The sequence below is a fragment of the Meriones unguiculatus genome, chromosome 1 (genome assembly GCF_030254825.1).
Source record: "Meriones unguiculatus strain TT.TT164.6M chromosome 1, Bangor_MerUng_6.1, whole genome shotgun sequence".
Classification (NCBI taxonomy): domain Eukaryota; kingdom Metazoa; phylum Chordata; class Mammalia; order Rodentia; family Muridae; genus Meriones; species Meriones unguiculatus.
Genome location: NC_083349.1, coordinates 148,810,488 through 148,824,129, shown reverse-complemented (window position 1 = coordinate 148,824,129; position 13,642 = coordinate 148,810,488). Strand labels below are relative to the sequence as shown.

Here is a 13,642-nt window from a genome sequence, read left to right as displayed (position 1 = left end):
CTTCTTTTTTTAATAGAAAAGGCTGATAAAGAGAAGTTGTGACATGTTTAAAAAGTGTTCTTCATGGGCTGGAGAGATGGCTAAGTGGTTAAGAGCACTGTCTGCCCTGAGTTCAATTCCCAGTAACCACATGGTGGCTCATAACGATCTATATTGAGATCTGGTGCCCTTTTTTTGGTGTGTAAGCATACATGCAGGCAGAACACTGTATACATAATAAATACATAAATCTTAAAAAAAAAAAGTGTTCTTCCCAGTAGGATGGCAGCTGAGTAAGATCCTTGGTGACAGTCTCTTAATGGCACACCAGTGAACAGCTGTTCGTGCCCTCAAGTGCTAAGGAAATCAGGGGATTTGTTTTGAAACAGCTAATTATAATCAAGACATTTCTTTCAAGCTTCATGGAAAAAAGTAAACATGAATCAAGAGTAGTAGGTAAAACCCAAAAGTAGTAAACAAGAAACCAGAGCATTCTACCAGACACTTAAGACTGTAAGAGAAGGAAAACAAAACTAGAAAACCAGTTGCAAAATAGCTAGACTCAGACACTACCTATCAATGGTAACCTTGCATGTAAACGCACTAAATCCTACAGTTAAAAGACAGTGACTAAATTTGGGCAGAACCCCCAAATTTATATCAAACTATATGCTTTTTACAATTAAGTTTAACTATTTGGGCACATGTAAACTGGAAGTAAAAGAATGGAAGCCAACATCCCACAGTAACGAGGTAGCCTCATGGATAACATATGTGTTAAAACAAAAAGAGTACAAATAAATATGACCATTATACAGTGTGGGAGGTTCGGTCCACCAAGACGAAGTGATGGTTCTGAACACACAGGCACTCCACACCTGGGTTCCCAGACATCAAAGCAAACATTAGTTCGTCTTGTGGAGATAAAACTTCAACAACACCAGACGCTGTGGGAGCCGCGGGTTACTGTGCAAACATGGTCAAGTCCAAGAACCACACCACACACAACCAGTCCCACACATGGTACAGAAATGGCATCAAGAAACCCTGGTCACAAAGATACAAATCTCTTAAGGGGGTGGACCCCAAATTCTTGAGGAACATGCGCTTTGCCAAGAAGCACAACAAGAAAGGCCTGAAAAAGATGCAAACAAACAACACAAAGGCAATGAGTGCGCGAGCAGAGGCCATCAAGGCCCTTGTGAAGCCTGCAGCTCTTAAACCCAAGATGCCAAAGGCCCCCAGCCGCAAACTCAGCTGCCTGGCTTTCATCACTCACCCCAAGCTTGGGAAGTGGATTCGAAGCTACATGGCTAAGGGTCCTAGGCTCTGCAAATCAAAGCCCAAGGTTCAAACCAAGGCAGAGGCCACAGCGCTAGCTAAGGGCAAGGCTCCAGCTCCAGCTCCAGCTCCCAAAGGTGCCCAGGCCTCTGTGAAGGCCCTGTAGGAAATGGTTCTACTAATGTGAAGACAGACGGACTGGTGTGACACACCCACCTACACACTATTTACAGATGACCAGTGTCCTATGCTGTTTTTACAAATAAACCTGAGGATCTGTTAAAAGAAAAACTTCAACAACAATTAGTTGACAACTATCATTTCACTGTCAGTAACAGGTCATTAGTGTTGGGGTCTCAATCCAGAGGAAAGAAAACAAGCATGGCAAAGAGTATCTGCATGCCCTGTTTACTGCAACTACAATCACCCAGAATGCCAACAACCCAGCTGTACACCCACGGGCAGACAAAGACAATGCAGTGCGGAATGACACCAGTCATAAAGAGACACACAAATAGACTGGGGGTCATCATGCTCTGTGAACTAAGCCAGACACAGAAAGAGAGGCACTACTGATTACACACATCTGGTCTTAATGGCCAGGTGTGCTGGTGAGCACCTGTAGTTCCACCTCCTCCAGAGGCTGTGGTACGGTAGACAAGAGACCACAATTTGGAAAAACAGGAAGACCTTGTACAAGAAGAAAATAAATAAATAAAACAAAATAAAAACCCAAAATCGTTTCTGTTGTGGCAGAGGCTGGATTTTGGTTCAGAGCACCTACTGGTGCTCGCAACCACCGGTAACTTCAGCTTCAGGGGATCCAATGCCACCTGTTGGCCTCCATGGGCATCTGCACTCACTTGTAAATGTTGGAAGGACCCTGCTCTTTGAGGTTGTCCTCCCAGTCCCAGGTAGCTATTCTGAGTTCGGCATTAAGGTGTAGGACTCCCTCTCCCCAACAGGGCCTCTTGCTCTCTGCCTGACTTCATCTGGAGACTGTCTCTAGACACAGATGCCCCTAACCACATTTGATACATGGCGCTCAACACAGCTTCCCTGCTAGCTCTCCCCTCCCTGTGCCTATAGGATAATTAGGTATTGTGTTTCCATTTATATGATAAGAGCATGCTGTTTAATGCAAATCAAGCGTCCTTGAAGTGCCTAGTCTTAACCAATTATTTACACCTATCCTTGGAGACCCCACCAACTCCCCAAGGGGTAATACAGCCTTTGTTCTCTGGAATTAGAGTTGAACACACCCCCTGAAGGGGTCCCCGAGTGTCTCAGCTCCATGCTTGCTTGCTGGCCTTTCCAGCCTTGCACCTTGGCTTGTGCCCCTCCTGACTTCATGGGCTGGTGAGAGACAGCCCCCCAGGCAGGAGGAGAATCATGTGTAAACACCTAATTTAAAATAAAATAATTTTGTAAATGTCAGTACTGTCGTCACTGAGATCAGGATGGAAGGGACAGTGGGTGGGGACGCATGCTGGCTGCACTGGCGCTTGGCCATAGTGAGAAAAGAAAAAAGAAAGAAACAGTCAGTTTCTTTCAGGGGGTTGAGGGCTTGTCATCCTTTTTTCTGGGATGGGAGGAGGAATGTTTATGAAGAATCAAAGAGCAATGACTACACAGCCATCTAAAACATGACTTGTTTTTTTTTAAAGTATGAAAATGACATTAGGGTTACGGCTTTGAAAAGCCTTTATGTATATTCACAAAATACATAAAAATCAATGTGGACATAGCAGTCTTTCAAAGGGCAAAGCTTTAATCCTGCTTACCCTGGAAAATGGCACAAATGGTTCAAATTCATATCCATTCTCTCTTTACACTGTCATAAAGAGACTAATGGGGATGAGCGAACTCTGCAAAGGTTAGCTTTGATGTTTCATAAAGTTTCGTGGCTAATCCTGGAACAGGTGCTAAGATAACATGCTAAGCTGACCCAAATAGAATAAGTTAAGACCCGCCTTCTGCTGCTGTCATGTTTCAGTTCAGTTTAGTTTCCTGGAGAGTTCCCCTTCTTGACAGCTAATGGACAGATACCAAATTAAACAAGGTTAACCAGGAAATTAAGTAGCCAGCTTCTAATGGTGTAGCTGCTGTTACTGTTCACATCCTCTGTGGGTGTCAGTTCTGTTGTCAGCAGGCTTCTTTCTCTGCAGGGGCCATCACCATGTAACATGCTCTAAAACTCAGCAAGAAACATCCCTTGTTTGCCACATACCATCAACTGTACTTCCTTAGCATCTCCTGCCGGGCTGGGGGCTACCTATCCACGGAGGAGATAGCCCCTTGGCCACTGCCGGGGGCACAGTGCTTCTCAGCTTCAGCTGCACAGTGGCATGTTTCAATGCTATGCTTCCTCCCACTCAGCTTTAACTGGTCTTAACTGGCACCAAGATCAGTATTTCTAACATTTGAGCATTCTAATGAATGGCTAAGCTTGAGAGATATTGCTCGGATGAGGTAATACAATATGGGCTGGAGAGAAGGCTCAGGAGTCAAGAGTGCTGTGATAGTTTGAATAAAGATGGCCCCTAAAGGCTCCTACATTTGAATGTTTAGTCAGTGGCACTATTTAATGAGGACTAGCAGGTGTGGCCTTGTTGGAGGAAGTGTGTCACTGGGAGTGGGCCTGGAGGTTTCAGAACGCTCACACCTGGCTCAGCATGGCTTTCTCTCTCTGCCTTTGGATCGGAATATAGCTCCCAGCTACTTCTCCAGCACCATCTGCTGTAGAGGAGGCTACTACCACTCTCTCTGCTCTCTGACGATAATGGAATAAACAAGCCCCAATAAATACTTTCTTTTATAAGAGTCGCCTTGGTCATGGTGTGTCTTCACAGCAATAGAACAGTGACCAAAGACAAGTGCTTACTGCTCCTTCACAGGCCCCAAGTTCAGTTCCTAAAGCTCATACTGGGTTGGCTCACAACCACCTGTAACTCCAGCTCCAGAAGATCTGACTCCCTCTGCTGGCCTCCATGGGTAACTGCATACATGTGTCACAGATACCCACAGACCCACACATGTAAATAAATTAAGTAAAAGACTGCAGCAAGTTGTAAAGTTTATGTTAAAAGTTGAAAATCAATAGATAACCCAACTCTCAGATAAGTTCCAGGATTCAGGGAACTCTGATCTCTCTTCAGTAAGTGGCTCACTGGGGAAGCCTAAACTGCCTAATGTACTGAGGGCCCCCCCTCTGCCTCTCAGACAAGAGGGAACAATAAGAGGGAGTCTCTCCCCTCTGTAGCCCAAGTCTATCCTCTCACACACCTCTGCCTGTTGGGCCTCTCTAGTCTGTTGTGACCCCATGTTCCACCTTGACTTCTCCCTCTGAAATAGGCTCCAAATGTGAGGGCTAAGTGCCTGATCCTGAATAATAAAATATTTGAGCTCAGAACGCCGGCCCACACCCCTGTTCACGCACACCTGCTCCACCCAGTCTATCAGCAGCGTGCCTGTGTACGGCTCCCGCCACTGTCTTGCTCACTCAACAGGTTCTTAATCATGAACCCTGCTCTTTGAAATATCATGCAAATCATGTGACTCCCCACCTTTGGGTCTTTCCCTGGCTTTTGGCTGCATTATAATCAACTTCAAACTTCAGGGGAGACTTCAGCAACTATTTATCCCCCTTAAGAAAGCCTCAAGACCAGCCTTTCCCTCTCACCTCTTCTATCCTCCTATTAATCAACACAGAGCAGAAACATTATCCTGACAAGAAGCTGCTGGGGTGGGCATCACCTGTGGAGGCTTTTCCCCGAATGCTGTACAGCAGGACCCAGCCTGATGGGGAAGAGGTGAGATTCAGGGTTGCTTCTACACAGAGCCTAACCGTGACAACTCCCATGAACAGAGCTCTGTGTTCTCTGACTGCACCTTGGTGACAACCGGCACCCAGGGCTGGGGCAGCCCTCACACTGCTGCCTTCTTCCGAGCAGAACACTTGGTTATTGCTTTCTGTTGCAATAGAAATGCGTGCCTGGGCCTGCACTGGGCCCTGGATTATGGTGGTGAAATCGGCACTGCCTCTTCAGGCACTCTCTATAGTTAGAGTACTAAGAGAGCATCACATAGGCACAGACTGGTAGACCACTGGGTGCCCCCAAGACTGTGAGATGCCGGCTGTTCACTAAGGGAGAGAAGCCTGAGTGGTCAGTGTTCAGCACTCAGTCTGAAGGATATAAAGCAGGCAGGCAGAGGCAGAGGCAGGAGGGCATCTCTGGGCATCAAGAACAGCCTGGTGCAAAGGCCCTGAGGCAGGGGCTGGGGGAGTCAGAAGGAGGAGGAACTGAACCCTTTCAGATCTTGCTTTTTTAGTGCTGAGTGTCAGGGACCTTCAATGTCATCCACCTACCCTGTGCTGCCTCAGCTGAGAGGAAAGACTCATATCCAATCAACAAACTGATTCTTTCCTCCTTGTATAGTCTCTGAAGGACAACAGAAATACCATAGATAGACGTAAAAAGCTAGTGGGGACAGCAAGCAGCCAAACCAGTTCCCCAGAGCCCTCAGGCCACAGTCTCAGAGAACTGCAGCAAGGCTTATTAAGTTTTTTTTTTTTCTTTCACCTTTTTTTCCCTTTTCCTTCCTCCCCTTTCTCCCTTTTTTGGCAAAGTAAAAAGGAAACTCTGTTTAAAGCAAAGGTCACAAAATACATTGTTTGGTAAGATTTGGGGGAGGTGAACCTGTGATTAGAATACACTGTATGAAAAATGTTTTTAAACAAAAAAAAAAAAAAAAAGAAAGAAAGAGAAAGAAAGAAAGAAAGAAAAAAAGAAAGAAAGAAAGAGGAGTGTCCCTTACTGCCATCCCCCTTAGTGACCAATCTCTGCCTCTTGAGTTCCATAAAAAGAAACTTCACACAATAATTAGGGCTCTTGTTCCTGTGGCCTACTGTCAGTCTTGACAATTGTTTTGCTCTGGATAAAGTTATTTTGTTTCTTTTGTTAAAAAAAAAAAAAGAAAAGAAAAAGGACGGTTACACAGCAGTAAGCAACTATATTGTAGGCACAGGGTCACGAGGTCTTTTAGTCCCCATTTTTCAAACACTATGCTCACTCACTTAGCTGAAACAAAACAAACACAACAAAAATCCCATGAACCAAAATAGAGGACTTTTAAAACTGTGTACGTATTTACGGTGTCTAACATGTTTTGGTCCACTGTGGAATGGCTATGTCATTCCCTATGTCACACATTTATTGTTTTATACTGAGACCTCACAACCTATTTTTTTTTTTTTTTTAAATAGCAATTTTCAAGTATGAAACATTGTTATTGGGCTGGTAAGATGGCTCAGCTAGTAAAGGCACTTGCTGCCAATTAGGATGGCCTGAGTTCCATCCCCAGGACAATAGAGAACTCAGGCCTACAAGGTGCCCTCTGACCTTCAACAACATGTGTACATGCACACAATACCTCAGTAATGATATTAGCTATCTACTACATCTTACAAAATTTCTACACGAACCACAAATTACCTTTACGAGCAAAAAGGGGGAAAAGGTACCAATAGGCCAGCAACAACAACAAAAAAGGAACCGCTTCCAAAAAGCTTATGGGGTTAACCTTCACTGTAGCACAGTGCCACACAGCAACCAGCCCTGTGGAATCACAAGCATGTCAGGTTCCCAATTACAACTCCAGGGTATTACAGATAGAGGCTTGGAAACGAAAGCCAGGCCAGTGACATCCTCCCAGCTGCTAAGGATGAGAGAGGGCAGCAGCTTAGAATCACTGCAAGATCTTACACAAGGAAGAGCCCTCACCTGTACGAAGAAGACCCTAGAGAGTTACGTGATTGGGTAGGAGCCCTGCTTCTGGCCACCTAGGTCTCGGACAGTTAGTATGTGATTGCTTGGTTTCCTGGTTCCTGTATAAGACAACATAACTAATGAGCAGAGCCCCTCCTTGTGCCCGGTGTAGTCACTGCCCATGTAACTGGAAGTCAGAGCACCTCACAACAGGGTGTCCACGGTGGCTCTTTCTCCTGCCTGGCATGATCTTTTCTCTGGTACGGGTAGGGCTGGCTCTCTCCCGCCTTGAAATTTCCACTTAAACCAGCCCGCCTTATACACATCTACACACACTGAAGCAGCTGAGACCTGGAGCAGATCTTGCCGTAGGCTTCTACACATAATCTATTTATGCATGCACCTGAACCTCTTATCAGCATCCAAGATCATCTGCAATCATTGCTTCCTTAGACTTCCTCCCCATCCCATCATGGAACATTCATGACCCCAAACACAAATCTGTTTATTTACTAAATGCCTTGCGCCTGAAATAGCACCAAGCCAAGCGGGTAATCCAAAAATACATCTGTTCAGGAAGTGGGCATAACAGTATGATCACTCCATTCCACAATCTGTGAGGAGAAATCTGTGGACATTACACATTACCAGCAATCTTCAAATACAAGTACATAAACATGAATATAATTAGCAGCATGAACAATTGAACAAGCTGAGTCTGAACTCACTCTTCATAGCAGCTCAGAAAACTCCCACATCAATCTCTCTGCATAACTCCCCCCACACCTTTTAAAGCTGTGCTGTCTTACGTTTTTTTTTTTTTTTTTTTTTTAGCATGTGCATGTGTGCCCACTGAGGCCAAAGGCATTGTATTCTCTGGATTTGGTGGTATAGGTGAGAGTCATCTGATGTGGGTGCTGGGAACTGAACTCAGGTTCTTTGCTGCTGAGAGCAACAAAAGCTCTTAACTGATGAGCCATCTCCTACACCTGTAATACTAGCTAACTAACGATGGCGAGTACAAACGAAGATACCCTTCAGATTTGCAGGCATGCAGGCACTGATGCCTTCCCTCCCTCTAATAGGCCAGCAGGAAAAGCGACACCCTAATAGTCTAGCAACATATGTGTAAGCTGCTCTCAGCCACTCAGTGACAAACACTGCTTTAGCTGGGGCACGTTTCCAGTCCTTCTCCCAAATGAAAGGTTGTCCGTATTTTCCTGATATTTCTACGCAGACTGAAATTCAGCTTGGTCTTTGCTATGACACTTAGAGAAGCAAAGCTGTGTTGAGCAGACGTCAGCAGGAAAGGCGGAGCTAATGAGAGCAGAGCACAAAGCCCTGTGGGGACGAAATACACAGGGTTCCTGGGGCCCCACCGGAACACAAGCTCCACAACCAGGTGGGTGGGGTAAGTCTCTAATCCTAGGATCCGAAAGGCTGAGGCAGGAGGATCTCAAGTTCAAGAGCAGCCAGCATCACACAGTGAACTTGAGGCAAGCCTAAGCTTCGTTGTGTGACATGGTTAAAGAAACGAACAACAGCAACAACTCCATGAAGGTGGACAATAATGTGAACCCACTGTAATGCCAGGAACTAAACTTAAGGTGGCAAAAGTCGGTCATTTTAGCTCGGCTATATTTTACCCTGAGAATATTAAACACAAAGCACTTCAGGGAGTCAAATGTGGTCCACTTTGTGCCCTGAGCACTCAGAATGTCGGTGTATCACGGACACGCACGTAAGTACCCTGAGTAAGAGCAGAAGGTATGTAGCCTTTTCCGGTTTCTGACTCAGTCAGCATTGGAAACAAGGGCACGAGAAGATGCCCTGCTACCCAGCATGGCATCACCTGCAGGCGAGGGAGTGAAGGGCCTCACCTGTCCCGCAGTTAAAGTGGAGCCAAGGGCTCCCTCACTGTCTCAATGGAGCAGATGGCAGGCCGAACTCCGATGGCTGAAAGGGCAGCCTTCAGAGCCAGCCAGGCCAGTGCGGAGGGACCCTGTTCATTAGTGGCCATGCAGATTCACATTCTCCCTAGCCTTGTGCACAGTGGACAGTCCCTTCCTGCAGTACTCACAACTCCAGTATGTTGTTTCAGACTTGGACTGTGCCGGTTTGTACTTCTGTCAACTGCACACACGCTTCCGTCACCTAGGAGGCAGCAGCCTCAGCAGAGATGCCTCGATCCCTCCCGCCTACAAGCATGACCTCAGAAAACTTTCCTGATTGGGGAATGGTGGGGATGGCCCAGCCCACTGTGCACAGGGCCACTCCTGGGCAGGAAGTCCTGAACTGTATAAGAAAGCAGGCCGAGCGAGCCTTGAGACCCTCAGAGATGGCATGTGACCAGAGAGTTGTGAGAAGAAACAAATGGTTTTCTCCCCATGTCGCTTTGGTCATAGAATTTCATCACAGCAACTGAAAGCAAATGAGAATAGGATTCTCCTGCATTCCAGGCTGCCTTGAACTCCCTATGAAGGTAATGTTGGACTCCTAATCTTCCTGCATACACCTCTCAAGTGCTGGCTTTACGGGCACCCAGCTTTCAATACTTTTTCCCCCAGTTATTCACACGTTTGCTAGACTGACACCAACAAGCAAGCGAGCCATCACCGACGAATGCCTACAATGAATGGGCAATGCTTTACGAAGGATTGACCTGAGAGGAACTTGTGGTTAAGGCCACTCATTGTAGGGCTACAGGCTATATGGAAGGAAACCTTCAGTCTTTAAAACTTACCTGTCATGTTAACGGTGGCCGGCACGGGCACAGAGTGGTTTCCGTTTGGAGAGCCTACAAAAATAAAGACACCGTTTATGAATGCAGACTGAAGGTTTAACTTGGAGCATAGCGTGACCCTATGCCCTTCAGTGAAAGGTTTGGGATTCTCAGGGGGGTACACATTGAAGCCAACTGTCTGGTTGTCTTTGTGTGAGAGATCAGAGGAGTAGCTACATCATGGAAAGGCAGCACGATGAGAGGGAGGGGCGCTTGTGGCTGCAGATGGGCATGGCCGAAGGATGGCAGTGCTGTGGGGAAGGGACGGTAAAACCACAGGAAGTCTTGCTTGTACCACCGTTGCTATGAAACATCCTGAAGCTGGCAGTGAGTTTGATGTTGCATGGTTAGATTTTTCACACAGAATGCAGCACGCTTCCCTAGCAAACACCTGTCAAGGTGTGGACCATCCTAAAAAGGCCCTCTTTGTTCATGGTTGCCCTCTGGTCTCCTCATCACCAGCACCCCTAATTTCACTCAGTGAAGAAAGGACATTTGGAGGATAGTCCCCCTCACTCAAAACAACCTGAAGACACCTTTAAAACACAGAGAAAGTCAGCAATATTTACCAGGTGTTAAATCTATTTCCCATGCAAATCTCTTCCTCTGGAGGGGACTATCATCCAGCACGGGACTGAACACAGAAAGGTCCTGATTAAGTGCTATGGGTATAGGTTTCCTTCCTCTTAGACCCTTGGAAATGCTATGACGCGAGCACTGTGCTGCACTGATAGGGACTGAGGCCCTGAGAAAGCTACTCAGCTCCTTAGTGAGTCTGGATATAGATCGGGCTGGTTGGCTTAACTGCAAAGCCAGCACAGATCTACGTTCCTCTGCACGTCTTCCTGGTGTTACATCACCAGCGGATCCTTCCTCAACCAAGTCATCCTTTCATTCCTCCCTCTTCTGGCTTCAAGGTCCAATTAATTAGCATGAAATCAGTCCCAACGCCCAAGACACTCAGCATGGTCAGCCTCTGCCTGGACTGCTTACTGTCACTCTTGAGACAGCATTTCTGGGCAAAATATTTGAACGTTTGAACAGACATTTCCATGATTCTAGTTATAAGTTAATAAGTTATTTCATTCCTCTAAGTTTGTTGAAAGTGAATTTGTCACTTGCCATCAAAAAAAAATATTAACAGCTTCCTACCCTGGCTCCTGAATGCTAGAATTAAGGTATGTGCCACCACACCTGGCACCAGCATTAATTACTGTCATTACTACTATTATTTTGGACCTTTGAGACAGAGGCTCTCCATAAAGTCCTGGAATTCACTATGTAGACCATGCTGGCCTAGGACTCACAGAGATCAACCTGCATTCATCTCTGGAACACTGGGATTAAAGGTGGGTGCCTCCATGCCAAGCAGAATAGTATTTTAAAACCAGAAGCTCAATGACATTTTTTCCTCTCTTCTACAGTACTCTGGACAGCTGTTGTGGAATGAAAGCAGTTCAGAGCTAGTATCAGCCGATGTGGCTTGGTGATCAAATGGTTGAGCTTGGATTCTGATCTGAAGGCAAACATGTATTGATTGTTTTACTTTAAAGAAGTTACTTACTGCCAAGTCTCAAATTTCTCAGCTATAAAACGGAGATGGCATGTGAGGATTTACAGAGAAACACTGAAGGAAAATGTACCTAGCAAGTATTAGCTTTGTCTCAGTCTGACTGTTAAAAATCACCAAGTATTGCAGTGCTACCTATACTAATTACATGCTGCATATAAAGACTAGAAGAGTTTGTGTTTATAGTTTTTAGGGATATGTAGCCCAGGCTGGCCTTAAATTTAACTTCCTGCTCCATTTGAAATGCTAGAATTTGGGGGTTGGGGACGGTGTAACTCGATTAACAAAACCTTCTTTTAGCACAGTTTGAGGGTGACATATTCTATAGAACTAAACTCATTAGCTCTACTATTTCACAAAATCAGGGCATCTGAGCATTTCAGCTTTTCTAAATAGCACTAATTTCTCTAGTGAGACATTCATAAACAGAGCATAGTGAGAAAGTTGAACAACAAAAAAATGTGTTATGAGGGGAAAACATGGAAAAGGGGCACTCCACTGTAATCAGGAACTCGTGAAAGAGCAGATGTGTTTATACACACAAAGCAAGCATTGGAGAAAATAGGGGCCTCCTCCAATAACCAGTATATTTGCTGTAGACAGAACACCAAGATAATTACACTGTTCATTCTTTCCTTAACTGATCTCAGAATTAGATCTGCAATTCCAGTTTGTCACAGGTACAAGTCAAAAGAGCCAACATTAAACGTAAGCAACTGAGGTGATGAAGCCCTGTGATCCCCTAAAGTGGGAAGTAGAGTCACGAAGATCAGGAGTTCAAGGTCATCTTCAGCTACATACGGAGTTCAAAGCCAGCTTGGGCTGCAGGGTTACAAGAGGTTCAGCCTGAACAGAACAATGAAATTCAGCACAATAACCAGAAATAGGGCTGCTTAATTCACTTGGATTATTCCAGCAAAAGCAGGTGTTGGGCCCAAAGCATCTGCTTAAGTAAACTGACTGGCTATCTCTCCACAAATGAGACTAAAAAACACACAACAGATGGGCAGAACTGAAAACCACAAAGCCTTTTGGTCACTTAAAGCTTCTTATCGTAATTTACTATTTGCCTAGTGACTGGGCTCTAGTAGATGACAAGGGCAAATAGAATTTTCACAAACTTGGAGTTCTTCTCAAAGTGTCCAAAAAAGTCAAGGACCTGAAGGAAAACAGAATCCCCGACACAGAAGGCTGTTAGCGTCAGCTTGTTACGGCCTTAACGATGACGTCGTGGGTTCTGGACCAGAGAGACCTGGAAGTTGCTGCACAGGTGACCCGCAGCTCTAGTAGTCTCGGTCCCGGAATATGCCTCACCTGCGCAGGGGTACGAGGCGGGCACACCCAAAGCTCCCCTGGCCGAGCTAGCCCTGGAATTCACCATGAAGCGCCTGGGGGGACCTTCAGCTGGAAGCTGTGTGCGTAGAAAATCAGACCTCTTTCTGCAGCAGTCAACGGGCAGATTTCAACCTCCAGGTCTTGGTACCAGCCACAGAATTCCAGGGAAAGGCAGAGGACCAACTTGAGTCCTCCCAGAGAAACTCAACAGGTTCTGCGCACCAGGCCGGCCTGCCGCGCCTCCCCTCCCCCCCCCCCCCCCCCCCCCGCAGCGGAGAGCCAGGCTCCAGCTCGGCAGGTGGCCCCGGGCAAGTTCGACACCCGCCCCGACCTCAGTGCCCCCTTCGCCGGCGGAGTCTACGGGAGGCGCGTGGAACTTTCCGCGCGGACTCCGGCCGTGGCGAGGCAGGCCGCCGCGGCGCGCTTCCCCCCCGCCGGCGGACTTACCCTGGGCGTCCGCGCCGCCCGCCGCGGCCCCCGGCGGCGCCAGCACCTGCAGCGCACCCAGCAGCAGCGCGGCCCGCGCGCCCAGCGCCATTGTTTCCGGGACCCCCGAGCGCCCGCAGCCACCGCACCGCGTCCGGGGCTGCCTTCTGCGCACGCGACCGCTCCGCGTCCCCTTCCGCCGCGTCCCGCTCCCCTACAGCCGCCAGCGCCGACGCCGCCGGCCCCCGAAGTGACCAAATAGGGATGGGGCTCCGCGGCGCGGGGCGGGGCCAGGGCGTGGTCCGCAGTCATGGGGGCGTGGCCCGAGGAGGCGGGGCAAGGGAGAGGCCCTGGAGGGGAGGGGCGTGGCTCTTGGAACAGCGTGAAGCCTAGCGGGCCGGGGGCGGGTCGCTCGGAGGCGGATAAGGGCGTGGCCGCCGGGGCGGGGCGTGGTCGGGACTCGTTGCAGAGAAAGCTGCGGTCCTTTATCTGCGGTTTGAG

At 47.4% G+C, this 13,642-nt stretch overlaps 2 protein-coding genes across 2 annotated transcripts in view; one reads left to right on the top strand and one right to left on the bottom strand.

Annotated features, from left to right (window-relative positions):
- Tmem123 (transmembrane protein 123) overlaps positions 1-13,407 on the bottom strand; it is a 29,686-nt gene extending 16,279 nt beyond the window's left edge. Inside the window, exons 1-2 of the mRNA XM_021645878.2 lie at positions 13,163-13,407; positions 9,772-9,825 (exon numbers count right to left, since the gene is read on the bottom strand). Of these exons, the coding sequence (XP_021501553.1) occupies positions 9,772-9,825; positions 13,163-13,253 (145 nt within the window). The 5' untranslated portion in view covers positions 13,254-13,407. The remainder of the gene's footprint in view (positions 1-9,771; positions 9,826-13,162) is intronic.
- On the top strand, positions 122-2,682 carry LOC132648306 (large ribosomal subunit protein eL29-like). Its single transcript, XM_060369140.1, has one exon. The coding sequence runs from the start codon at positions 956-958 to the stop codon at positions 1,424-1,426; it is 471 nt and encodes a 156-aa protein (XP_060225123.1). The 5' UTR covers positions 122-955; the 3' UTR covers positions 1,427-2,682.
- Positions 13,408-13,642: the final 235 nt, after the last annotated feature.